Source organism: Oncorhynchus mykiss, chromosome Y (assembly GCF_013265735.2).
Source record: "Oncorhynchus mykiss isolate Arlee chromosome Y, USDA_OmykA_1.1, whole genome shotgun sequence".
NCBI lineage: Eukaryota > Metazoa > Chordata > Actinopteri > Salmoniformes > Salmonidae > Oncorhynchus > Oncorhynchus mykiss.
The window spans coordinates 27,953,007-27,980,237 of record NC_048593.1 but is presented as its reverse complement, the minus strand read 5'-3'; the positions used below and the strand labels follow the sequence as shown (position 1 = coordinate 27,980,237).

At 39.7% G+C, this 27,231-nt stretch overlaps 1 protein-coding gene across 1 annotated transcript in view; it reads left to right on the top strand.

Annotated features, from left to right (window-relative positions):
- The window catches only part of LOC110509401 (fibroblast growth factor 11-like), a 74,815-nt gene that overhangs the window by 35,198 nt on the left and 12,386 nt on the right, over window positions 1-27,231 (top strand). The window contains exon 3 of the mRNA XM_036967672.1: window positions 12,369-12,472. Coding sequence (XP_036823567.1) covers window positions 12,369-12,472 — 104 coding nt within the window. The remainder of the gene's footprint in view (window positions 1-12,368; window positions 12,473-27,231) is intronic.

The following is a 27,231-nucleotide window of genomic DNA, read 5'->3' as shown; positions in this document are numbered from 1 at the left end:
TATGTGTGTATGTGTGTGTGTGTAGCATGGTTGATGTGTGGTGTGTAGCATGGTTGGTGTGTAGTGTGTAGCATGGTTGGTGTGTGTGTAGGATGGTTGGTGTGTGTGTAGGATGGTTGGTGTGTTGTGAATGAAATAATGAATGAGTGAATAAATTAATGAATAAATTAATGAATTACATTTTATTTTCATGTCAAATTGCCAATTGGCAACCGATCCCTTAAAAGGATTAAATCTTCTTCAGGATTGGTGGGTCCCCTGGGGGACGGTTGAGCTAATGTAGGCTAATGCGATTAGCATGAGGATGTAAGTAAAATTTCCCAGGACATGGACATGTCAGATGTTGGCAGAAAGCTTATTTTCTGGTAATTTAACTGCACTGACCAGTTTACAGTAGTTACTACAGTGAAAGAATACCATGCTATTGTTTGACGAGAGGGCACAGTTTTGAACATGAAAAGTTATTAACCTCTCTGGTACAAGACGCTAGCGTCCCACCACGACAAAAGCCAGTGAAATTGTAGGTCGCCAAATTCAAAACAACAGAAATCCCATAATTAAAATTCTTTAAACATACAAGTATTATACACCATTTTAAAGATAAACTTCTAAATAAATAAATCCAACCACAATGTCCGATTTCAAAAAGGCTTTACTATGAAACCACACATCCGGTGAAAGTGCAGAGAGCCACATTAAATTACAGAAATACTCATCATAAACATTGATAAACAATACAAGTGTTAAACATACGAATAAAGATGAACTTCTCCTTAATGCAACCGCTGTGTCAGATTTCAAAAAGGCTTCACGGAGAAAGCACACTTTGCGATTATGTTAGGTCAGCACCTAGCCACAGAAACCCATACAGCCATTTTCCAGCCAAGGAGAGTGTCACAAAAGTCAGAAATAGCATTAAAATTAATCACTTACCTTTGATGATCTTCATCTGGTGGCACTCCCAGGTCTCCATGTTAGACAATAAATGTTTGTTTTGTTCAATAATGTCCCTCTTTATGACCAAAAACCTCCTTTTTGTTTGCACGTTTTGTCCAGTAATCCGAATGATTTAGGCGTGTGGACTAAGTCCAGATGAAAAGTAAAAAAGTACAATAAAAGTTCATAGAAACATGCCAAACAATTTTTAAAATCAATCCCCCGGTTGTTTTTGTTATAAATAATCAATAATATTTCAACCGGACAAAAGCTTCGTCAATAGGAAAGGAGAAACAAGAAAGGCGCGTTCCCGATCAGGCGCATGTCTGATGAATGGCAATTTCCACTGGCCACTGATTGAAAGTGCTAAGTAAAATCCTGAAACAATGCCTAAAGACTGGATACATGTAGAGGAAGCCACAGAGCTCATGATCTGGGTCCTAAGTCTTTGTATGGTGGATAGGCTTTCAATGGATAAACATCCTTTCAAAATAATAGTACTTCCTGGTTGGATATTCCTCGGGTTTTTGCCTGCCATATCAGTTCTGTTATACTCACAGACATTATTTGAACAGTTTTGGAAACTTTAGAGTGATTTCTATCCAATATATGCATATCCTATCTTCTGGGCCTGAGTAGCAGGCAGTTTAATTTGGGCATGCTTTTCATCCAAAATTCCGAATGCTGCCCCCTACCCTAGTGAAGTTAATAAAAAAATGAGGCATATTTGGGAAGTCTTGATACAACATTTTGAACAGAAATGCAATGGTTCATTGGATCAGTCGAAAACGTTGCACATACACAGCTGCCATCTAGTGGTCAAAATCTAAATTGCACCTGGGCTGGATTAATACATTATGGCCTTTCTCTTGCATTTCAAACAGTATGGTACAAAACAAATACAAAAAAACAGTTTTTTTTCTTTGTATTATCTTTTACCAGATCTAATGTGTTACATTCTCCTACATTCCTTTCACATTTCCACAAACTTCAAAGTGTTTCCTTTCAATACTATTCATATCCTTGCTTCAGGGCCTGAGCTACATGCAGTTAGATTTGGGTATCTAATTTTTGCCTATCATTTTAGGCGAAAATTGAAAAAAGGGGCCCATCCTTTTAAACCCGCTCTGGTACAAAGAGAAGATTAAAGCATGAGACATACTGTATAGGCCTAGACTCAATTTATATACATTCGTGCACTTTGTTTTATGTCTGGATTTAATTAAATGTCATTATAGGTCACCCTTTTTCTTTTATTCCAGGCTTTATAAAAAATTCAGCAAACAGAAATACACAATGGACAAAACTTTTACATTTCTCCTCATGGCTCAGCCACATAATACCAGGGCATATCTGGTTGGCTTTCCGTAAAAAGGAGAAGCGTACATCGTGGTAGAAAGGGCAATAGAGGATTAAAATAATTTAATTCTCTATCTACTCGAAGTCACATTAGTTAGTTACATAGTATTTCCTCTTCCATTTAACCATTATACTGACCTGTTTCAATAAGCAGGAGCAATATCTCTGATCTTACCTGTGCACATAGCGATCTCTTGCTTTTTGGTAGGTTATACATAATATATCCCTCAAACACGAATTCACCCTTAATCAAACAAAAGGTTCTCAATTTGGGTTTATGATTAATATCTTCCACCCATTTATTTTAATATGGCATCATCAGTTGTTTTTTAATAGCATCTATGTCTCCCTTCATTTGGTTTTCATATAAATGTTCACAGTCAGACTGTTGGAAAAGGTCAGACATTTCAGTTCTCAGGCTCCCCCAATGGAGAGATCACGTTCAAAAACATTGCTGGCTGTTCTGACAGTTGGCATATCTATCAGTCTATTCCAAAGTCTCACCATACATGCCTTCCATCTCATCTCATAGGGTTCCCAGCCAATGTCTTCAGTTATTGCCAATTTAGGTGCAAACTTTTGGATGCCTAAAAAAATAACGTACTCTGTTATGTCTGTTAGGTTTTTTGAGAGACCTCGTAGCACCCCACACTCCTGTTGAATAGTCCAAAACAGGACACTTGCATGTCTGATACAATTTGGAATACGTGGCATAGCCAATATATTTGAGTGTTTTTGTTTTTCCTATAATCAATAATATTTCAACCGGACAAAAGCTTTGTCAATAAGAGCTATATTTACTGCGTCGTCCAGGGCAGATGTACTGTACAGAAAGGTCAAATGTTCATGAAAATAAAGACCCAAATATTTATAATTGCTAGTAAACTCAAGATTTTCTTTACCAAAACAAAACTGAAAAACATGAGAATGGCTGACCAAGAAAAACTTCCAAAACAACTAATTCGAAGTAAAAAGGAGTTGGTGAACTCGAGAAAAAAAGGCGAGTAATTCATTTTTTCTCACTTTAATCAATTGTACAGGATGCGAACAGATGACTGACGTTTTTACGTTTAGTCTTCCTCAGAATTAGCCTTGTTGGTAAGCTATTCTCGTTGTTGCTAAGCACCCGTCATTTATTTTGTTTGCTGATTCACGAAGGCCCACTTGAAAACTGAAAAACACTTCTCCTACTACCAGGTTTACTAAAATACATGATCTGTGGTTTTTTTCTATTCACACCAATTGACTGCAAATAAGAACATTTTCTGCAGGTCTTGTTCAGTTTCTGCCATCAAAATAATATCAGCATAAAAGAGTATACTTAACATTTCATCATCATATCTTATTCCAATATTTAACTGTGTATTTTATTTTGCCAAATCATTCATAGACATAGCAAACGGAGTGGGTGATAAGGTGTCTCCTTGTTTTACACCCAGGGGCGTGGGAAACCAATCTGTACAATATTTTTAACACGCACACAGGCATTTGGTGCTTTGTAGAGAGACTAGATTGCGTGATAACATTTCCCATGAACCCCTGTCTTTATCAATTTATAGGCTAAAATATACTTATTTTCTGGAAATCAATGCAACATGCAAAAGTAGGCTTATTTTCCTGTAATCTATTTCTGACTATTGTGCAGGCCGAGAAGATACGGTCGATACAGACTCTGGATTTATGACAACCATTTTGTTCCATCATTTTTTGATCCATAATAAATACAAATACAAAAATTCCAATAAGGCTTGTTCGGCTGGTAAAATTTCCTGGACCTCGGGATGTAGTCTTTACTCACATCCTTTTTTTCACCATTTCAGAATATATGATATCACATTATGTTTCATGCCAGAAGTATAATAAATGTTTGTCTCTTGACATCTTTGCAGAGTTTCTATGAGTTCTGACAGAGCTCATCATTTGGCACATTTATTTTCTTACATTTAGGCTTTTATATGGAGGTATGCATAATTTGCCCTGAGTGATGCACAGTAATACTTGTTTGAGAAAGTTCATGACCAACAGAAAAAGGTCATAAATAAAAGAGAATGATCAGGTCAAATTTTAAATTCAAACGAGTCAATATGTGTGTGTGTGTGTGTGTGTGTGTGTGTGTGTGTGTGTGTGTGTGTGTGTGTGTGTGTGTGTGTGTGTGTGTGTGTGTGTGTGTGTGTGTGTGTGTGTGTAATATGTAGTATGGTGTGTAGTGGTGTATAGTGTCTTTGTGTTTTTTGGCATATTCTGACCAGCACCCAGGTATTGTATATTTCTCTGTGTCTGGTCACTGGCACCAGTTGATTGCTCATTCAACAACTGCTGATCAAGGCTATTGGTGTCTGTGGATGATGTACTGGGGCCTATTCTCTTACAGCGATACTGGTATACTGCTGGGCCTACAGATATATCTACACCTTACCCACAAAGATAACACACGACTCGATGTATCACCCATCACTCCATTCACCAATGACATCAATTCATGCAGTAGATATACTAATCTATCCATGCACTCTTCAGATATACTATATATTCTATAAACATACTGTCCATAATGTCTATACATCCCATAATGTATGTTTACACGTCTTTACATACACTTAGGTTGGAGTCATTAAAACTCATTTTTCAACCACTCCACAAATGTCTTGTTAACAAACTCTAGTTTTGGCAAGTCGGTTAGGACATCTACTTTGTGCATGACACAAGTAATTGTTCCAACAATTGTTTACAGGCAGATTATTTCACATATAATTCACTGCATAACAATTCAAGTGGGTCAGAAGGTTACATACACTAAGATGACTGTGCCATTAAACAGAAAGGAAAATTCCAGAAAATTACGTCATATCTTTAGAAGCCAATTGGGGGTGTACCTGTGGATGTATTTCAAGGCCTAACTTCAAACTCAGTGCCTCTTTGCTTGACATCATAGGAAAATCAAAAGAAATCAGCCAAGACCGCAGAAAAAAATTGTAGACCACCACAAGTCTGGTTCATCCTTGGGAGCAATTTCCAAACGCCTGAAGGTACCACATTCATCTGTACAAACAATAGTACGCAAGTATAAACACCATAGGACCACGCAGCCATCATACCGCTCAGGAAGGAGACGTGTTCTGTCTCCTAGAAATGAACGTACTTTGGTGCGAAAAGTGCAAATCAATCCCAGAACAACAGCAAAGGACCTTGTGAAGATGCTGGAGGAAACAGGCACAAAATAATCTACATCCGCAGTAAAACAAATCCTATATCAACATAACCTGAAAGGCCGCTCAGCAAGGAAGAAGCCACTGATCCAAAACCGCCATAAAAAAGCCAGACTACGGTTTGCAACTGCACATGGGGACAAAGATCATACTTTTTGGAGAAATGTCCTCTGGTCTGATGAAACAAAAATAGAACTGTTTGGCCATAATGACCATCATTATGTTTGAAAGCTTGCAAGCCGAAGAACACCATCCCAACCGTGAAGCACCGAGGTGGCAGCAGCATGTTGTGGGGGTGCTTTGCTGCAGGAGGGACTGGTGCACTTCACAAAATAGATGCCATCATGAGGATGGAAAGTTATATGAATATATTGAAGCAACATCTCAAGACATCAGTCAGGAAGTTAATGCTTGGTCAAAATGGGTCTACCAAATGGACAATGATCCCAAGCATACTTCCAAAGTTGTCACAAAATGGCTTAAGGACAACAAAGTCAAGGTATTGGAGAGGCCATCAAAAAACCCTGATCTCAATCCTATAGAACATTTGTGGGCAGAACTGAAAAAGTGTGTGCGAGCAAGAAGGCCTACAAACCTGACTCAGTTACACCAGCTCTGTCAGGAGGAATGGGCGAAAATTCACCCAACTTATTGTGGGAAGCTTGTGGAAGGCTACCCAAAGTATTTGACCCAAGTGAAACCATTTAAAGGCAATGCTACCAAATACTAATTGAGTGTATGTAAACTTCTGACCCACTGGGAATGTGATGAAAGAAATAAAAGCTGAAATAAATCATTATCTCTACTATTATTCTGACATTTCACATTTTTAAAATAAAGTGGTGAATCTAACTGACCTAAGACAGGGCATTTTTTACTAGGATTAAATGTCAGGAATTGTGAAACAAATGAGTTTAAATCTATTTGACTAAAGTGTATTTAAAATTCCGACTTCAACTGTGTGTATGTATATATATATATATATATATATATATATATATATATATATATATATATATATACTTACACATAAAAGGTTTGGACACACCTACTCATTGAAGGGTTTTTTTTTTTTTTTACTATTACTATTATACACTGTATTATACATTGTATTACTATTATACATGTACTATTTATTATACGTTGTAGAATAATAGTGAAGACATCAAAACTATGAAATAGCACATATGGAATCGTGTAGTAACCAAAAAAGTGCTAAACAAATCTAAATATATTTTAGATTTTAGATTCTTCAAAGTGGCCACGCTTTGTCTTGATGACAGCTTTGCATACTCTTAAAAAAAAAAGAAGAAGCTTTGCACACTCTTGGCATTCTCTCAACCAGCTTCACCTGAAATGCTATTCCAACAGTCTTGAAAGAGTTCCCACATATGTTGAGCACTTGGCTGCTTTTCCTTCACTCTGCGGTTCAACTCTACCCAAACCATCTCAATTGGGTTGTGGTCAGGTGATTGTGGAGGCCAGATCATCTGATGCAGCACTCCATCACTCTCCTTTTTTGATCAAATAGCCCTTACATAGCCTGGAGGTGTGTTGGGTCATTATCCTGTTGAAAAATAAATGATAGTCCCACTAAGTCTAATGTCCATTGCTCGTGTTTCTTGGCACAAGCAAGTCTCTTCTTATTATTGGTGTCCTTTAGTAGTGGTTTCTTTGCAGCAATTCGACCATGAAGGCCTGATTCACACAGTCTCCTAAAAACAGTTGATGTTGAGATGTGTCTGTTACTTGAACTCTGTGAAGCATTTATTTGGGCTGCGATTTCTGAGGCTGGTAACTCTAATGAACTTTTCCTCTGCAGCAGAGGTAACTCTGGGTCTTCTTTTCCCGCGGCGGTCCTCTCTAGAGCCAGCTATCATAGCGCTTGATGGTTTTTGCGACTGCACTTGAAGAAACTTTAAAAGTTCTTGACATTTTCTGGATTAACTGACCATATCTTAAAGTATTGATGGACTGTCATTTCTATTTACTTATTTGAGCTGTTCTTGCCATAATACGGACCTTGATGATTGATTCTAAACAACGTTTGCCATGTTTTCAGTCGATATTATGGAGTTAATTTGGAAAAAAGTTCGCGTTTTGAGGACTGAATTTTCGGATTTTTTTTGGTAGCCAAATGTGATGTATAAAACGGAGCTATTTCTAATACACAAGGAATCTTTTTGGAAAAACTGAGCATCTGCTATCTAACTGAGAGTATCCTCATTGAAAACATCAGAAGTTCTTCAAAGGTAAATGATTTTATTTGAAGGCTTTTATGTTTTTGTTAATGTTGCGTGCTGGATGCTAACGCTAATGCTAACGCTAAATGCTAACGCGAAATGCTAACGCTAGCTAGCTACTTTTACACAAATGATTGTTTTCCTATGGTTGAGAAGCATATTTTGAAAATCTGAGATGACAGTGTTGTTTACAAAAGGCTAAGCTTGAGAGATGGCATATTTATTTCATTTCATTTGCGATTTTCATAAATAGTTAACGTTGTGTTATGCTAATGAGCTTGCTGATAGATTTACACAATCCTGGATACAGGGGTTTTTTCATAGCTAAACGTGACGCAGAAAACGGAGCGATTTGTCCTAAACAAATAATCTTTCAGGAAAAACTGAACATTTGCTATCTGAGAGTCTCCTCATTGAAAACATCTGAAGTTCTTCAAAGGTAAATTATTTTATTTGAATGCTTTTCTGTTTTTTTGTGTAAATGTTGCCAGCTGAATGCTAATGCTAAATGCTACGTTAGCCATCAATACTGTTACACAAATGCTTGTTTTGCAATGGTTGAGAAGCATATTTTGAAAATCTGAGATGACAGTGTTGTTAACAAAAGGCTAAGCTTGAGAGCTAGCATATTTATTTCATTTAATTTGCGATTTTCATGAATAGTTAACGTTGCGTTATGGTAATGAGCTTGAGTCTGTATTCACGATCCCGGATCCGGGATGGGGAGATCAGAAAGGTTAACAAGGCACAACTGTTAATTGAAATGCATTCCAGGTGACTACCTCATGAATCTGGTAGAGAGTATGTCAAGAGTGTGCAAAGCTGTCAAGGCAAAGGGTGGCTACTTTGCAGAATCTAAAATCTAAAATATATTTAGATTTGTTTAACACTTTTTTGGTTACTACATGATTCCATATGTGTTATTGCATAGTTTTGATTTCTTCACTATTATTTAGCCAGCAGCATACCACCCTGCATACAACTGCTGGCTTGCTTCTGAAGCTAAGCAGGGTTGGTCCTGGTCCTGGACGAGATACTGCTGGAAGTGGTGTTGGAGGGCCAGTAGGAGGCACTCTTTCCTCTGGTCTAAAAAAAATATCCCAATTCCCCAGGGCAGTGTTTGGGGACACTGCCCTGTGTAGGGTTCTGTCTTTCAGATGGGAAGTTAAACGGGTGTCCTGACTCTCTGAGGTCATTAAAGATCCCATGGCATTTTTAGTAAAAGTAGGGGTGTTAACCCCGGTGTCCTGGCTAAATTCCAAATCTGGCCCTCAAACCATCACGGTCACTAATAATCCCCAGTTCACAATTGACTCATTCATCCCCCTCCTCTCCCCTGTAACTGTTCCCCAGGTCGTTGCTGCAAATGAGAACGTGTTCTCAGTCAACTTACCTGGTAAAAATGTAATATAAAGGAAAACCCTTGAATGAGTAGGTGTTCTAAAACTTTTGACCAGAATATTTATATATATTATACTCCCGACTCTGACATTGCTCATCCTAATATTTCTATATTTCTTAATTCCATTCTTTTACTTTTAGAGTCGTGCTCATTGTTGTGTATTGTTAGATACTACTGCATATTACTACATCCGCAATAACATTTGTTAAATATGTATTTTATTTGACGGTACATGGGGTATGGTAAAAGAACACAAAAAGATACTTCCCACTGAGCATAGACGAGTTGGAGTTGTCAACTAACATCAATTCAACGTAAAATCAACAAAGAACATTCACCATGTCATTGGATTTAGGTTAAAAGTTGGGTGAAAAAAACACAACATTCTCTTCCGTTGAGGACTTTGCAAAATTCAAACTTATCACCTAGATGTTTTGTTGTTGAAATGACGTGGAAACACTGAAACATTCAATACTACACTTTCAATTTGAAACACTGAGATATTCAGTATTACACTCTCTCCATTTGAAACCCTGAAACATTCAGTATTACAATTTCAATTTGAAACACTGAGACATTAAGTGTTACTGTCTCTCAATTTGAAACCCTGAAACCTTCAGTGTTACATTCTCTCTATTTGAATCACTGAAACAGTTAGTGACATGCTTAACATGACAAGGTGCAAAAAAATCACTCAACCATGAAATCCTACATACGGTGAGGTCATGTGCAGAGAAGACAGAGGGAAGTAGAGAAAGAATGAGAGTGAAATGGAGCAATAGAGCAATAAAGAAATAGAGAAGGAGAGATGGAGGGGAGAGAATGGATCAGAAAGAGGGGGAAGGGAGGGGCACAGAGAGGGATGTGTATGTGTGTTCGAGATGACTGGGCCTGTCCTCAGCTCTCCTCCAGCCCAGCTGTCTGTCTGTGTGAGAAGCCGAGTGGAGTGGAGCGTGTGGAGGAGATAGACTAGTCTTTGATTGGGCTGGAGGCTGTTGTAGGGTTTTGGCCCGTGGCGACTACGACACTACAGAGTGATGAGTATGAAAGAGAGTGGACAGTAGCATGGCGAGGTAGAGATCCCAACAACAGAGACGTATAGATATGGCTACTTTGTTGATATACTATGACACCATTCTACAAGAATATAGTGGTTATGCAATAGGTAAATAAATAACCACTTGAGACATCCTCAAGGACCGCTCACTTTGCAAGTGTTCATTACTTGATTGTATTGTTTATTGACTTTTAATATGGATTTGAATTATTTAATGACTTTCAATATTAACGTATTTATTTGACAAAATTCTTATTCAAGTATATTTAGAGATTGGGAAGTCAGATGCCCCCTCACATGCAGCAAGATCTGCAAATAAACAGACAACCATCACGTGTTGCCAAAGACGTTGTGCTCCTTATTGCAATGGGTATAGGTTTCAGAATAGGTGTGAATTTGATAATGATATTTAGGGGGCACATTTCAAAGTATATGGAGGCAATAATTGTTCCCTTTTCTCTCTCATTAGTACCTTCTTTTTTCCACCCTATCTTTTCCACCCTATCTGTCTTCTAATCTCTCCTCTCTGTTCTCCTGATCTGATGGTTGCATTGGTCTCTTTGTAGAAGAGCTCAGTAACACTCCTGAAACCCAGCACACCACAGAGAGATGGTGAGAAGAGACAGGCTAGATAGAAGATAGGCTTGTCCTTTCTCTTCCTTCCTCCCGTCTCTGCTCCTTCCTGCCGTCTATTTCTGCCATCTGTTTGTCATTCAACCTCTCTGTTGTTCATGCTCTCTTTCATCTTGGAGAGATTCTCTCTTGTTTTCTCTCGCCATCTCTCCCACATGCTTTCATTCTCTTCCTTTGTGTCTCCCTTGTCTTTCCTCATAGCTGTTTTTAGTGAGGTGTTGCACCCTAACAACTGCGACCTGGCCAAGATAAAGTAAAGTAGTGCGACACAAACAACAACACAGAGTTACACATGGAATAATATTTTTTACAGTCAATAACACAATAAAAAAAATACAGTGTGTGCAAATGGCATGAGGAGTTAAAGCAATAAATAGGCCATAGTAGTGAAGTAATTACAATTTAGCAAATTAACACTGGAGTGATAGATGTGCAGATGATGATGTGCAAGTAGATATACTGGAGTGCAAAAAAGTAAATAAAAAAATATGGGGATGAGGTAGGTATTTGGTTGGATGGGCTATTTACAGATGGGCTGTGTACAACTGCAGCGATCGGTTAGCTGCTCAGACAGCTGATGTTTAAAGTTAGTGAGGGAGATATAAGTCTCCAACTTCAGCTATTTTTGCAATTCATTCCAGTCATTGGCAGCAGAGAACTGGAAAGAAAGGCGGCCGAAGAAGGTGTTGGCTTTGGGGATGACTAGTGAGATATACCTGCTGGAGCGCGTGCTACGGGTGGGTGCTGTTTTAGTGACCAGTGAGCTGAGATAAGGTGGAGCTTTACCTAGCAAAGACTTATAGATGACCTGGAGTCTGGCAACGAATATGTAGAAAGGGCCAGCCGACGAGAGCATACAGGTCGCAGTGTTGGGTGGTATATGGGGCTTTGGTGACAAAACGGATGGAACTGTGATAGACTGCATTCAGTTTGCTGAGTAGAGTGCTGGAGGCTATTTTGTAAATGACATCGCCAAAGTCGAGGATCGGTAGGATAGTCAGTTTTACGAGGGTATGTTTGGCTTCGTGAGTGAAGGACGATTTGTAGGATGCCAATTCTAGATTCAATTTTGGATTGGAGATGTTTAATATGAGTCTGGAAGGAGATATTACAGTCTAGCCAGACACCTAGGTATTTGTAGTTATCCACATATTCTAAGTCAGAACCGTCCAGAGTAGTGATGCTAGTCAGGCGGGCGATTGCGGGCAGCGATCGGTTGAAGAGCCTACATTTAGTTTTACTAGCGTTTAAGAGCAGTTGGAGGCCACGGAAGGAGTGTTGTATGGCATTGAAGCTTGTTTGGAGGTTTGCTAACACAGTGTCCAAAGAAGGGTCAGATGTTACAGAATGGTGTCATCTCTGTAGGTGGATCAGGGAATCACCCGCAGCAAGAGCGGGTTATCCAGAGGTGACACATATTACTTGCTATGGAAGACAGGGAAGCTCTGTTTGATTCACTCTGGATCGGTCGAATGTTAGTCTCATGTTCTAACGTTTATATCTCCTCCCTCCCTCTTTCTGTCCCTCTGCAGCACAGTTCAACTTGATTCCTGTGGGTCTGAGGATCGTGGCGATCCAGGGGGCGAAGACAGGGCTCTACCTGGGCATGAACAGCGACGGGTACCTTTACACCTCTGTGAGTCCACATGCTCAACAATAAATAAACCAAAAGAAATACTGGACAATCCGTCTCCTATAGTTATGTTCAGGAAATGACTGTGTGGCAATGGGCCAGCGCCAGTAATAGAGACACTCCGTGAAGCTTTGAGTTGACTCTCTAAATGACAGTTATAATGACAATGTAACGGCTGGAACAGCCGTATCAGGAGTCGACCGCTGTTGCTAAATCTCCTCAATTATTGTCTGTGTTATTGCTGTCCGTGGTGCAGAACTCTGTTCCAGGAGAATTATGTTGCTGTCCATGGGGCTGAAATTGACTTCAATCTGGAGTTGCATATCCTGTGCCATGGGCTTGGATTCCATGGCGCAGTTAAGACACTTAGATATACTGTTGTTTTTTGTGCTTCATGTCCCTGTAGCCTGCAGGCGTACATTTGTGTTGAATCTGCAATGTGCAATTTTATGCGGTTGAGGACAGTGTGTATAGCAGTGGAGGCTGCTGAGGGGAGGACGGTTCATAATAATGGTTGTAACGGAACAAATGGAATGGCATCAAACACATGGAAACCATGTTTTTGATGTACTTGATACCATTCCACTTATTCCGCTCCAAACATTACCAGGAGCCCGTCCTCCCCAACATCCTGTGGTGTATAGTACAGGGTCTGTATACACGCTGGAGATGTAATGTTCAGTGTTGTCTCTTTACCAAGCTGAGTACCTGGGTAATATGTTATACTGTAAGCTCTGTGTGTATTTAAGGATGGAAGAATCCTGTGCCTTGAGTGTCTAGACAACATAAAAACATCTGAATAATAATAAGAAAGTAGCCCATTACAGTACCTACACTGTGCTTGGTGCTACTTTAAGGGGTGGCAGGTAGCCTTGTGGTTAGAGCATTGGGCCAGTAACTGAAATATTCCTGGATCGAATCCCAGAGCTGACAAGGTAAAAATCTGTCATTCTGCCCCTGAGCAAGGCAGTTATCCCACTGTTCCCCGGGCACTGAAGACGTGTATGTCAATTATGGCAGCCACCTGCACCTCTCTGATTCAGAGGGGTTTGGGTTAAATGCAGAAGACACATTTCAGTTGAAGGCATTCAGTTGTACAACTGACTTGGTATCTTTCCCTTTAATGGTGTCATAGGAATTTCATAATTCCCATATGTGTTCATTAATCAAATTCACTCAGTCTATTATATATGAATTTGTAAGATTCTTATTTGCATAAAATAGATAGAGATCAGTCTTATCAAAATGAGATAATAGTATTTATTCTCAGAGCGCGCTGCCATGGAACCACAAACAGTTTATATACAACATTTGACGTCATAGGTTATGAAATATCCTTCCTCCTATCGACCAAGACAAAACAGGCTCAAAAGTTTATTCCAACCTCCTTAACTCACTCACTCCAGACACAAACCATATCAAGATTAACTAATTAGTAAAAGTTCTATTTAAATGTAGATATTGTTTAGTCATTATTCATAAAATTCCTAACAAATGGACATAGAGTAATAGTATTAGCACACAGAGGAGGTGGAACATTCTCTCTCTCGCTGCGTGTTTGTTTGTGTGAGCATGTACCTAAGTATTATTTTTTTTACCCTGCCATACGTCATACATAATATCTGCCAGCATACAGTGCATATAGGGCAGAAACATGAAAGTGTGGAGGGTCACGGAAAACAATCATTTGTTAGTTGTTGGAGCATTGGATGTGTAAGGGTGTAACAGCTACCCCACAATGTGTGAGAGAGAGAGAGAGAGAGAGAGAGAGAGAGAATATCCCTGAGCTGGCGATTAGCATGCGACAATGAGAAGGCTTTTGTCTCTTGTCTGAACAGAGACGATTTCGAAGGGAAACATTGAGATATTGTTGCTGTACTTCCCTGCAAACATCCAGTCAGTGTCTTCCCTTCACACACACGCACACACACACACACACACACACACACACACACACACACACACACACACACACACACACACACACACACACACACACACACACACACACAGATGTCTATTTAACCTTGAGTTGACTGGGTGTCTTTTATATGAGGAGTGTTTTCATGCAACGTTTTCATGAGTGTGTGATGTTATGCTGATGATGTGTAACCTTATGTGGGTGGCGTGTGTTACAGTCACACACTGGTAAGCTGGTGTGTGTGGGCAAGGATGAATATGTCATGTATTCTGTTGAGTGATTGTGTGTGTGTGCACAGGTGCATGCAAGCATGTCTGTGTCTCTCTATCTGTCTCCGTCCGTCCGTCTCCGTCCGTCTGTCTCCGTCCGTCTGTCTCTGTCCGTGTGTGTGTTGTAACAGCTGGAAATAGAGGGGGGATGTCACCTCAGGAGAGTGCATGACAGTGCAGACAAATGTTCTGACCGGTGACAAACAAGCTCATCACTGTCACAGAGACTGAGGTGAGTGACAGCAAGAGACACAGAGGACACTGCTATCGGGGAAAACCTCTGCAGGGCTCTTCCTCTCTCTCTATCTCTTTCTCTCACCTTCTCTCTCCTGCTGTCCCTCTCTCTACGGTTGTTCCTCCCGTTCTCCCCGTCCCTCTCTCTCTCTCTCTCTCTCTCTCTCTCTCTCTCTCTCTCTCTCTCTCTCCCTCTCCCTCTCCCCATCCTCTCTTTCCCTCTCCCTCTCTTTCTCTCCCTCCATCCTCTCTCTGACTTTGATTTGTTGTCCTCTTCTATTCAAGTCAGCTGTTCATTGCAGTAAAAGCGTAATCAGCCAGCCTTGTCAGGCTAGTGAAGTGCACATAGAGCCCAGGAGAACAGTAAGGAGCTAATGACAAGGAACTCCATGACACTGCTCTGTTGTCTAAGCTATGAGCCTCAGCATCAGCATCCCTATATCTGTAGGAGACTCCAGGAAAATGGCTTATTTTTTTGTAAAAAATAGTACTCAGCTCTGTCCTGACCCATTTTATTGTCTGTGTGCTCTGGAAAACCCTCCTGGGCCATGAGATGGGGGAGATGTGTGAGTAAATGGGGCGATGGTGTGTGTGTGTGTGTGTGTGTGTGTGTGTGTGTGTGTGTGTGTGTGTGTGTGTGTGTGTGAGACACAGACAGACAGAGAGATGGTGGGTGGGAGGTGACACAATTGAGAGATTCTAGATTTTACAGATGCAGTTTCCATGCATGTCAATCAGGCCTCTGAAATTAACCGATGATTGCCTTTTTAATGGGTGTGTTGATGTGTGCGTAGTATACAGTAAATTGCTTGTGCACACCTTGAATTATAATGCCTATGATACTATAGTACACGATGGTACAAATACTATAGTATTCACTGTACTGTTTTTGCAGACTTTACTGTTGTATTCACTGTACTGTTTTTGCAGACTAAAAAACTGTAGTATTTACTGTAGTGTACTGTAGTATACTGAAGTATTTATAGTATAAATACTTCAGTAAAAGAAAACTGTAGTATATGCTGTAGGAATTAATGTCATGTTTTTTTCGGACTGTAGTATTTACTGTAACCTTTTTGTTTAATTATCTTTGACATAGAAGAGGAGGCTTTCTCAGGTAGGTAGGTAGGAAGGAAGGAAGGAAGAAAGGAAGAAAGGAAGAAAGGAAGGAAGGAAGGAAGGAAGGAAGGAAGGAAGGAAGGAAGGAAGGAAGGAAGGAAGGAAGGAAGGAAGGAAGGAAGGAAGGAAGGAAGGAAGGAAGGAAGGAAGGAAGGACTGGGGTCTAAACGGATAGTTCAAACCTGCTCTTTTCTATAACCTGTAGGGAACACAATACATGGTCTAGACTTGACATGTAAGTTTCTTACATTTGAGTGGGACTAATTGGGATATTGGGGAGGGGAATGGGCAGGGTATATGCAAATTAAATACTGTAGTAGTTACTAAAGTTAAAAAAAAGGGTTGTGTTTTTACGGACTGTCGTGTTTTTGCGGATATTACCGTAGTCTTTACAGTGTTTTTTTTGCAGAAAATACTGTAGTATTAACTATAGTATACTACAACATTCTATAGTAAGTACTGCACATGATTGAGGGATACTAGTATTGAGGGATACTAGTATATATAGTATTCTACAGTATACTTCAGTTTACTCTAGAATTCTATAGTAAGGACTGTAGAATTGTATAGTAAAATGTAGTTTTTTTTCATGTGTGTACAAAACATTAAGTACACCTTCCTAATATTGAGTTGCACCACCTTTTGCCCTCAGAACAAACTCAATTCATCAGGGCATGGACTCTACAAGGTGTCGAAAGCATTCCACAGGGATGCTGGCCTATGTTGACTCAAATGCTTCCCACAGTTGTGTCAAGTTGGCTGGATGTCCTTTGGGTGGTGGACCATTCTTGATACACATGGGAAACTATTGAAAAACCCTGCAGCATTGCAGTTCTTGACCCAAACTGGTGCTCCTGGCACCTACTACCATACCCCGTTCAAAGGCATTTAAATATTTAGTTTGACGATTCACACTCTGAATGGCACACATACAACATTCCATGCCTCAATTGTCTCAAGGCTTAAAAATCCTTCTTTAACCTGTCTCCTCCCCTTCATCTACACTGATTGAAGTGGATTTAACAAGTGACATCAATAAGGGATCATAGCTTTCACCTGGTCTGTCTATGTCATGGAAAGAGTAAGTGTTCTCAATCACACGTTATCAGAGTGCGCAGCAGAACACTGTATGCTGGAAAACACTCGGTTTGTCCTTTTTGATTAAAACAAAACCGCTATTGATTAAATTAAATAAGAATACCAAACTTGTTTTCGCGTGGATTCCGCAACATGTTCAGCTAGGAAACACTGCTAACCAAACAACAGTGCTAGGTGGCTGTACTACAGACACCGGTCGTTGTCGTTGGAAAGACGCATTGTTAAAAACTTTTGAAAAACGACTGGTTGCAGTGAAGAGCAAACCTGGATACTAAGGAGATCCTGAGGGAAATTGACAAGTACCAACAGCTTTAAGCTACGGAGGAACAACATTCTCCATCATGGAAAGATCCGACTACCTCACAAAAGAACTCTAACCCCCCCAAAAAAATAAAAACAGATTAATCTACAGACACGGACAACTTACTTACCGTTGAAGTAGAGGCTAGTGCTCTGGCTGGAATCCATGCAACACTGGAAAAGTTGTGTGAGAAGGTAGCAGGGCTGAGGGGGGAGTTTGGAGTTTAGCGAGAGTGAAATTCTCACGTTCCAAGGAGAGAACAAGGCACTCACAGCAAAGGTAAAAATCCACGATTCTAAAATGGATTGTCTACTCAGGGAAAACAGGGTGATCAAGGAGTCGCTGCTAGACATACAAAGTCGTAGCATGTGTGAAAATCAAATATTTCTGCGATTCCTGAGGACGCATCCAATAATCCAGAGGGAGCGATCAGAGAATTCATGCAATCCGCCTTGAAAATTCCTCTAGAGACTGTAAACAAGGTGGCTTTCCACTGTGTACACAGACTTGGAACTCGGAGCGACAAGACCAAGGGTCCCCAACCGATCATCGCAAAATTTGTACAATACCAACAAATGGAGCTGAACAAAAGCAGGCGAAGGGAGCTTTTAAAGGGACCAAATTCGGGCTCAATGACCAATTTCCACAGGAGATAAATGAACATCACAAGAGACTATATCCTGTACAGAGGCAACAGAGGGAGAGGGGTAAGCGTGCCTTTCTCATTGTGGACAAACTCTTTATAGATGGACAGCTATTCAGAGACAGCTCCATAACATCATGGCTTTACTAAATTCTACAGGGACTTCAGGTTACGAAAAATTGATTGGAACTGTAAAAATATCTGAACACTATGAAGTGGATATGAACACACACGTACTCAGACGCGGACTAATACATACACATACACACTTGATCTCGCTCTCTTCTCTCACTCTCTTTCTCTCTTTTCTCTTCTCTTCTCTCCCTCTCTCACCTCTCTCTCTATTGTCGAGAACTGTTCTATAATTTTACGTTTCTTGTTTGTTTATCTTTTCTATGTCTTTGTCTACATGTTTATATATGTTTATAACAAGCAAGGGGGCGATATCAGAATAGGGACATTGGGGAATAATAACATATTGTACGGGACACATTTTTACTGTAGTGAAGCCGTCTATAGTAATGCAATGTCTCTTTCATGATCATGTGAAACGTCAATTGCTATGGAAATGCTGGGATGTGTTTTTTAATTATGTTAAAAGTAATTATGAATCAACTATGATTGTGATATGATATGGATTACAATTATCATCATGAATATTAAGGCTATACACACTACATGTTAAACACATAGACACTTAACCATGCAAATTGGCAGGGTTATTATTTATTTGGACGTCACACATTACAGTCTTACTCTTATACAGACAACGTACACAGTCTCACTAAATCACATCCAATATCATACACATGAACTTACTCAGATTTACAACACACAAAATATCTTGTCTCAATGTTCAAACATCTGTGGCACTGGCTCACAGACAAACAGGCAAGGGAATAAAACATATATTGCTAGAAACTATTTCTTCAATCCTAAATATCAGATGTTTGAAAGCTCTAGTTTTGACCATCATAATACCTCTGATGGCAGTAACTTTACAAGCACTTATTATGGTCAATTTAGACTGAGATAGTATCTAGTTATGGTAAGGGGTGAAATAAGTATAGCCAGTTATAATTGTAACGGTTTAGCAGATTATAAAAAAAGAAGATCAGTCTTTACGTGGCTAAAGGAAAAGGAATATAACATGCAGTTGAAGTCGGAAGTTTACATACACTTAGGTTGGAGTCATTAAAACTCGCTTTTCAACCACTCCACAAATTTCTTGTTACCAAACTATAGTTTTGGCAAGTCGGTTAGGACATCTACTTTGTGCATGACACAAGTAATTTTTACACAAGATTATTTCACTTATAATTCACTGTATCACAATTCCAGTGGGTCAGAAGTTTACATACACTAAGTTGACTGTGCCTTTTAACAGCTTGGAAAATTCCAGAAAATGATGTCATGGCTTTAGAAGCTTCTGATAGGCTAATTTAAAAAACAAACATTTTTTTCACCTTTATTTAAGCCAGTTTAGAACAAGTTCTCATTTACAATTGCGACCTGGCCAAGATAAAGCAAAGCAGTTCGACACATACAACAACACAGAGTTACACATGGAGTAAAACAAACATACATTCAATAATACAGTAGAAAAATAAGTCTATATACGATTTGAGCAAATGAGGTGAGATAAGAGAGGTAAAGGCAAAAAAAGGCCATGGTGGTAAAGTAAATACAGTATAGCAAGTAAAACACTGGAATGGTAGATTTGCAGTGGAAGAATGTGCGAAGTAGAAATAGAAATAATGGGATGCAAATGAGCAAAATAAATAAATAGAGTAGAGGAAAGGGTAGTTGTTTGGGCAAAATTATAGGTGGGCTATGTGCAGGTGCAGTAATCTGTGAGCTGCTCTGACACCTGGTGCTTAAAGCTAGAGAGGGAGATAAGTGTTTCCAGTTTCATAGATTTTTGTAGTTCGTTCCAGTCATTGGCAGCAGAGAACTGGAAGGAGAGGCGGGCCAAAGGAAGAATTGGTTTTGGGGGTGACCAGAGAGATACACCTGCTGGAGCGCCTGCTACAGGTGGGTGCTGCGTGAACAGCGAGCTGAGATAGGGGGGGACTTTACCCAGCAGGGTCTTGTAGATGACCTGGAGCCAGTGGGTTTGGCGACGAGTATGAAGCGAGGGCCAGCCAACGAGAGGATACAGGTCACAGTGGTGGGTAGTACAGTGCCTTGCGAAAGTATTCGGCCCCCTTGAACTTTGCGACCTTTTGCCACATTTCAGGCTTCAAACATAAAGATATAAAACTGTATTTTTTTGTGAAGAATCAACAACAAGTGGGACACAATCATGAAGTAGAACGACATTTATTGGATATTTCAAACTTTTTTAACAAATCATAAACTGAAAAATTGGGCGTGCAAAATTATTCAGCCCCTTTACTTTCAGTGCAGCAAACTCTCTCCAGAAGTTCAGTGAGGATCTCTGAATGATCCAATGTTGACCTAAATGACTAATGATGATAAATACAATCCACCTGTGTGTAATCAAGTCTCCGTATAAATGCACCTGCACTGTGATAGTCTCAGAGGTCCGTTAAAAGCGCAGAGAGCATCATGAAGAACAAGGAACACACCAGGCAGGTCCGAGATACTGTTGTGAAGAAGTTTAAAGTCGGATTTGGATACAAAAAGATTTCCCAAGCTTTAAACATCCCAAGGAGCACTGTGCAAGCGATAATATTGAAATGGAAGGAGTATCAGACCACTGTAAATCTACCAAGACCTGGCCGTCCCTCTAAACTTTCAGCTCATACAAGGAGAAGACTGATCAGAGATGCAGCCAAGAGGACGTGCACAATTGGTGGCTGACTAAATACTTTTTTGCCCCACTGTAGGTCTGTATTAGTTTGGGTCAAGAGTGTCCCCAACTTTAAAGAGGGGGATGACCGCAGCTGCTTTCCAATCTTTGGGAATCTCAGACGACACGAAAGAGAGGTTGAACAGGCTAGTAATAGGGGTTGCAACAATTTCGGCAGATCATTTTAGAAAAAAAGGATCCAGATTTTCTAGCCCGGCGGATTTGTAGGGGTCCAGATTTTGCAGCTCTTTCAGAACATCAGCTGACTGGATTTGGGAGAAGGAGAAATGGGGAAGGCTTGGGCGAGTTGCTGTGGGGGGTACAGTGCTGTTGACCGGGGTAGGGGTAGCCAGGTGGAAAGCATGGCCAGCCGTAGAAAAACGGTTATTGAAATTCTCAAATATAGTTGAGTTATTGGTGGTGACAGAGTTTCCTATCCTCAGTGCAGTGGGCAGCTGGGAGAAGGTGTTCTTATTCTCCATGGACTTTACGGTGTCCCAGAACTTTTTTGAGTTTGTGTTGCAGGAAGCAAATTTCTGCTTGAAAAAGCTAGCCTTGGCTTTTCTAACTGCCTGTGTATATTGGTTTCTATCTTCCCTGAAAAGTTGCATATAACGGGGGCTGTTCGATGCTAATGCAGAACACCATAGGATGTTTTTGTGTTGGCTAAGGGCAGTCAGGTCTGGAGAGAACCAAGGGCTATATCTGTTCCTGGTACTATATTTCTTGAATAGGGCATGCTTATTTAAAAAAACAGGCATCCTCTATTGACGGGCTGAGGTCAATATCCTTCCAGGACACCCAGGCCAGGTTGATTAGAAAGGCCTGTTCGCTGAAGTGTTTCAGGGAGCGTTTGACAGTGATGAGAGGAGGTCGCTTGACCGCTGACCCATTACGGATGCAGGCAATGAGGCAGTGATCGCTGAGATCTTGGTTGGAAACAGCAGAGGTGTATTTAGATGGCAAGTTGGTTAGGATGATATCTATGAGGGTGCCCATGTTTACGGCTTTGGGGTGGTACCTGGTAGGTTAATTGATAATTTGTGTGAGATTGAGAGTATCAAGCTTAGATTGTAGGATGGCTGGGGTGTTAAGCGTGTTCCAGTTTAGGTCACCTAGCAGCACGAGCTCTGAACATAGATGGGGGGCAATCAGTTCACATATGGTGTCCAGAGCACAACTGGGGGCAGATGGTGGTCTATAGCAGGCGGCAACGGTGAGAGACTTGTTTTTAGGGAGGTGGATTTTTAAAAGTAGAAGTTCAAATTGTTTGGGTATAGTCCTGGATAGTAGGACAGAACTCTGCAGGCTATCTCTGCAGTAGATTGCAACACCGCCCCCTTTGGCTGTTCTATCTTGTCTGAAAATGTTGTAGTTATGGATGGAGATTTCAGAGTTTTTGGTGGTCTTCCTAAGCCAGGATTCAGACATGGCTAGGACATCCGGGTTGGCAGAGTTTGCTAAAGCAGTGAATAAAACAAACTTAGGGAGGAGGTTTCTAATGTTAACATACATGAAACCAAGGCTATTATGGTTACAGAAGTCATCAAAAAAGAGTGCCTGGGGAACGGGAGTGGAGCTAGGAACTGCAGGGCCTGGAATCACCTCCACATCACCAGAGGAACAGAGGAGGAGTAGGAAAAGGGTACGGCTAAGCTATGAGAATTGGTCGTCTGGGACATCTGGAACAGAGAGTAAAAGGAGGTTTCTGGGGGCGATAAAATAGCTTCAAGGTATAATGAATGTACAGACAAAGGTATGATAGGATGTGAATACAGTGGAGGTAAACCTAGGCATTGAGTGATGATGAGAGAGATATTGTCTCTAGAAACATCATTGAAACCAGGTGATGTCCTCACATGTGTGGGTGGTGGATTTTAAAGGTTGGATAATGAGCAGGGCTAGAGGCTCTACAGTCAAATAAGCCAATAAACACTAACCAGAACAGCAATGGACAAGGCATATTGACATTAAGGGGAGGCATGCTTAGCCGAGTGATCATAAGGGTCCAGTGAGTAGTGAGGTTGGTTGGGGTCACGACGATTAGCCGGGCCATGGGTAGCAAGCTGGCAGAGGATTTGACATCATTTTGACATCATTAATTGACATAATTTGAGTCAATTGGAGGTGTACCTGTAGATGTATTTCAAACTCAGTGCCTCTTTGCTTGACATCATAGGAAAATCAAAAGAAATCCGCCAAGACCTCTTGTTCATCCTCGGGAGCAATTTCCAAATGCCTGAAGGTACCACCTTCATCTGTACAAACAATAGTACGCAAATATAAACACAATGGGACCACGCAGCCGTCATACCGCTCAGGAAGGAGACGTGTTCTGTCTCCTAGAAATGAATGTACTTTGGTGTGAAAAGTGAAAATCAATCCCAGAACAACAGCAAAGGACCTTGTGAAGATGCTGGAGGAAACAGGTAAAAAAAAGTATATCCAGAGTAAAAACGAGTCCTATATCGACATAACTTGAAAGGCCGCTCAGCAAGGAAGAAGCCACTGCTCGAAAACCGGCATAAAAAAAGTTAGACTACGGTTTGAAACTGCACATGGGGACAAAGATTGTACTTTTTGGAGAAATGTCCTCTGGTCTGATGAAACAAAAAATAGAACAGTTTGGCCTTAATGACCATCATTTTATTTGGAGGAAAAAGGGGTGGGATTGCTAGCCGAAGAACACCATCCCAACCGTGAAGCAGCAACATGTTGTGGGGGTGCTTTGCTGCAGGAGGGACTGGTGCACTTCACAAAATAGATGGCATCATGAGGAGAGAACATTTTGTGGATATATTGAAGCAACATCTCAATACATCAGTCAGGAAGTTAAAGCTTGGTCGCCAATGGGTCTTCCCATTTGCAATGGCCCCAAGTATACTTCGAAAGTTGTGGCAAAATGGCTTAAGGACAACAAAGTCAAGGTATTGGAGTGGCCATCACAAAGCCCTGACCTCAATGTATTTGTCTATGTATTTGTATGTAAACTTCCGACTTCAACTGTATACTGTTTACAGGAAACTCACACTACATCCTAAGATGAAGTTGCATGGAAAAAGGAATGGGGTGTTAAAATAATTTTCTGTCATCGACAAAAGAACTCAAAATGTGTGATGGTGTTCATTAACAAAAATGTCAATCTGAATGTGCAAGTAGTTAGGAATGATTCTCAAGGAAGATGTATCTTTTTGAATATGAAAGTGGATGAGAAAGAGATTTGGCTCATTAATATTTGTGGTCCAAATCAGGATGTTCCATACTTCTTCGAAAATATTTATATCAATTTATTGATCCTACAGGCAACAAATGATCAAATCATTATGGTAAGAGACTATAACACAGTGTTAAGTACCTCAATGGAACGTAAAGGAAATCACTCTACAAACTATCATCACTGTTCCCTTAAGGAAATCACAAATATTATTAGCACATTAGAAATAGTGGATATTTGGAGACTAAAAAATCACGACCTAGTGAGATATGCATGGAGGAGACTTAATCAAGCTGGTCGTCTTGACTACTTTCTTGTCTCTTTCTCTCTTGCGTCGAAGGTTGAAAAAGTTTCAATAATAGAATGGAATCGGATCATCATCTAATTGGCCTTCACATAACTTTTATATAATTTCCACGTGGATGGGGATATTGGAAATTTTATCAAAGTTTACTGGAGGACAACTTATTTTTAACTAAGACAAAATAATTTATGACTGAATTTTTCCAGTATAATATAGGAACAGCAAATCCACTTATTGTTTGGCATACCTTTAAATGTACCTTCAGAGGTCATTCAATTCAATAATAAAAAAGCAATATCTGGATAAAGAGACAAGACTAACAAGGGAAATACATTATAGTACAGGTGGATGGCAATAAAAAACAATACTACAGAGATAGAAAATAAGTTAGTGGAAAAACAAAAAGAACTTGAGGAACTTATTCAAGAACGATCTAATGTAAAATAAAGCAAACAGGATGGAATATGCAGAAAAATGCACAAAATCCTTCCTGAATCTCCAACACAGGAACACTTACACAAATAATTTGCAGAAACTCATTACTGAAGACGGTGTCATCTATGATTCTACTAATTATATTTTAAAAGAGGAAGCTAAATATTTCAAATAGATGTTCTATTTTCCGTCTCATCCTCTCCCACTGAATGAAGATTACTGTAAGGAATTATTTTGAAATAATAGAAAAATATATAACGTTTAAGAAATGTACAGAAAGATCAGTGCAAAGGCCAAATTACAGAGGAATATATTTTTGAGGCTATTAACCTCTTGAGACTAGGGGGCAGTATTTTGATGTTTGGATGAAAAACGTACCCAAATGAAACTGCCTATTTCTCAGGCCCAGAAGCTAGAATGTGCATATAATTGGCAGATTAGGATAGAAAACACTGTAAAGTTTCCAAAACTGTCAAAAATATTGAGTATAACAATATAACAGTATAAATATTGAGTATAACAGAACTGATATTGCAGGCGAAAACCTGAGGAAAATCCAACCAGGAAGTGCAGTTTTTCTGAAACCTCTCTGTTCCATTGCATGCCTTCCCTCCATTTAAAGGGATATCAACCAGATTCCTTTCCCCATGGCTTCCACATGGTGTGAACAGTCTATAGACATAGTTTCATGATCACATCGAGTCAGTGGATAGCTGGGTGTTCTTAGATTTTCGCATGCGTGAGCAGCTTGGAGCAGACCTTTTCTCTCTCTCTCCTATTGAAAAAGCTACCGTCCGGTTGAAATATTATCGATTATTTATTGTAAAATTAACCTGAGGATTGATTATAAAAAACGTTTGCCGTGTTTCTACGAACTTATTGATACTATTTGGAATCTTCGTCTGCCCGTCGTGACCTACGCGAGCGAGCCTGTGGATGACTGAACAAAACACGCCAACCAAATGGAGGTTTTTGGACAAAACAAACATTTATTGTGTAACTGGGAGTCTCGTGAGTGCAAACATCCAAAGATCATCAAAGGTAAGTGATTAATTTGATTGCTTTTCTGACTTTCGTGATGTTTTGTCTGCTGAGAGAGCTGCCCTAACATAAACGTTTGGTTTACTTTTGCTGTAAAGCTTTTTTTTATTTATCTGACATGCCAGGTGGATTAACAACAAGCTAAACTGTGTTTTTGTATATTGCACTTGTGATTTTATGAAAATTAAATATTTTTTGTAATTTTAATTTGAATTTGGCATTCTGCAATTCAGCGGATGTTGACGAAAATTATCCCGCTAAAGGGTGTTTTTTTTACATGGACGATACATTGGAGATATTATACAACAACTTCTAGAAACGTTCACATTCTGACCTGTATTTCTGTTGTTTTGTCATTATTTAGTATGGTCAGGGCGTGAGTTGGGGTGGGCAGTCTATGTTTGTTTTTCTATGATTTTGGGATTTCTATGTTTCGGCCTAGTATGGTTCTCAATCAGAGGCAGGTGTTATTAGTTGTCTCTGATTGAGAATCATACTTAGGTAGCCTGGGTTTCACTGTTTGTTTGTGGGTGATTGTCTATGTTAGTTGCTTGTGTTAGCACAGTGCTTATTATAGCTTCACGGTCATTATTTGTTTATTGGTTTTGTACAATTTACTTCGTGTTTTTTGTAATCTATTAAATGATGCATTCACACCACGCTGCACTTTGGTCCACTTCTTGTGACAAGAACGTCATAAAACATCTAAGAAGCCAGGCCTGGCATTTACGGATTTTGAAAAGGCATTTGATAAAGTAAGACTGGATTTTATTTATAAATGGCAATTTTGGTGATTCTCTTATAAAATGGGTAAAAGTAATATATAGCAACCCCAGGTGTAAAATAGTAAATAACAGCTACTTCTAAGGGAGTTTTACATTTTCAAGAGGAGTTAAACAAGGGTGTCCGCTGTCACCATATCTATTCGTTATGTTCAGTGAAATGCTAGCTATTAAAATTAGATCCAATAACAACCTTAGAGGATTAGAAATCCAAGGCTTAAAAACAAAGGTGTCCATGTATGCCGATGACTCAAGTCCACAAGCTTGATCCCTGCAATGTCTCATTGAAGATCTAGATAACTTTTATGGACTCTTTGGACTAAAACCTAATTATGATTAAGTTTACAATATTACGGATTGGATCTTTAAAAAATACACATTTTACATTACCCTGCAGTTTACCTATAAAATGGGCTGACTTGGTATTCATATCACAAAATATATAAATAAGCTCTCCACAATGAATTTCAATAGAAAACTTAGATCCTGCAACCATGGAGAGTTAAATACCTGTCTATTTATGGAAAAAAATACCCTGATTAACTCCTTAGTCATATCTCAGTTTACTCACTGCCTACTCCTGATG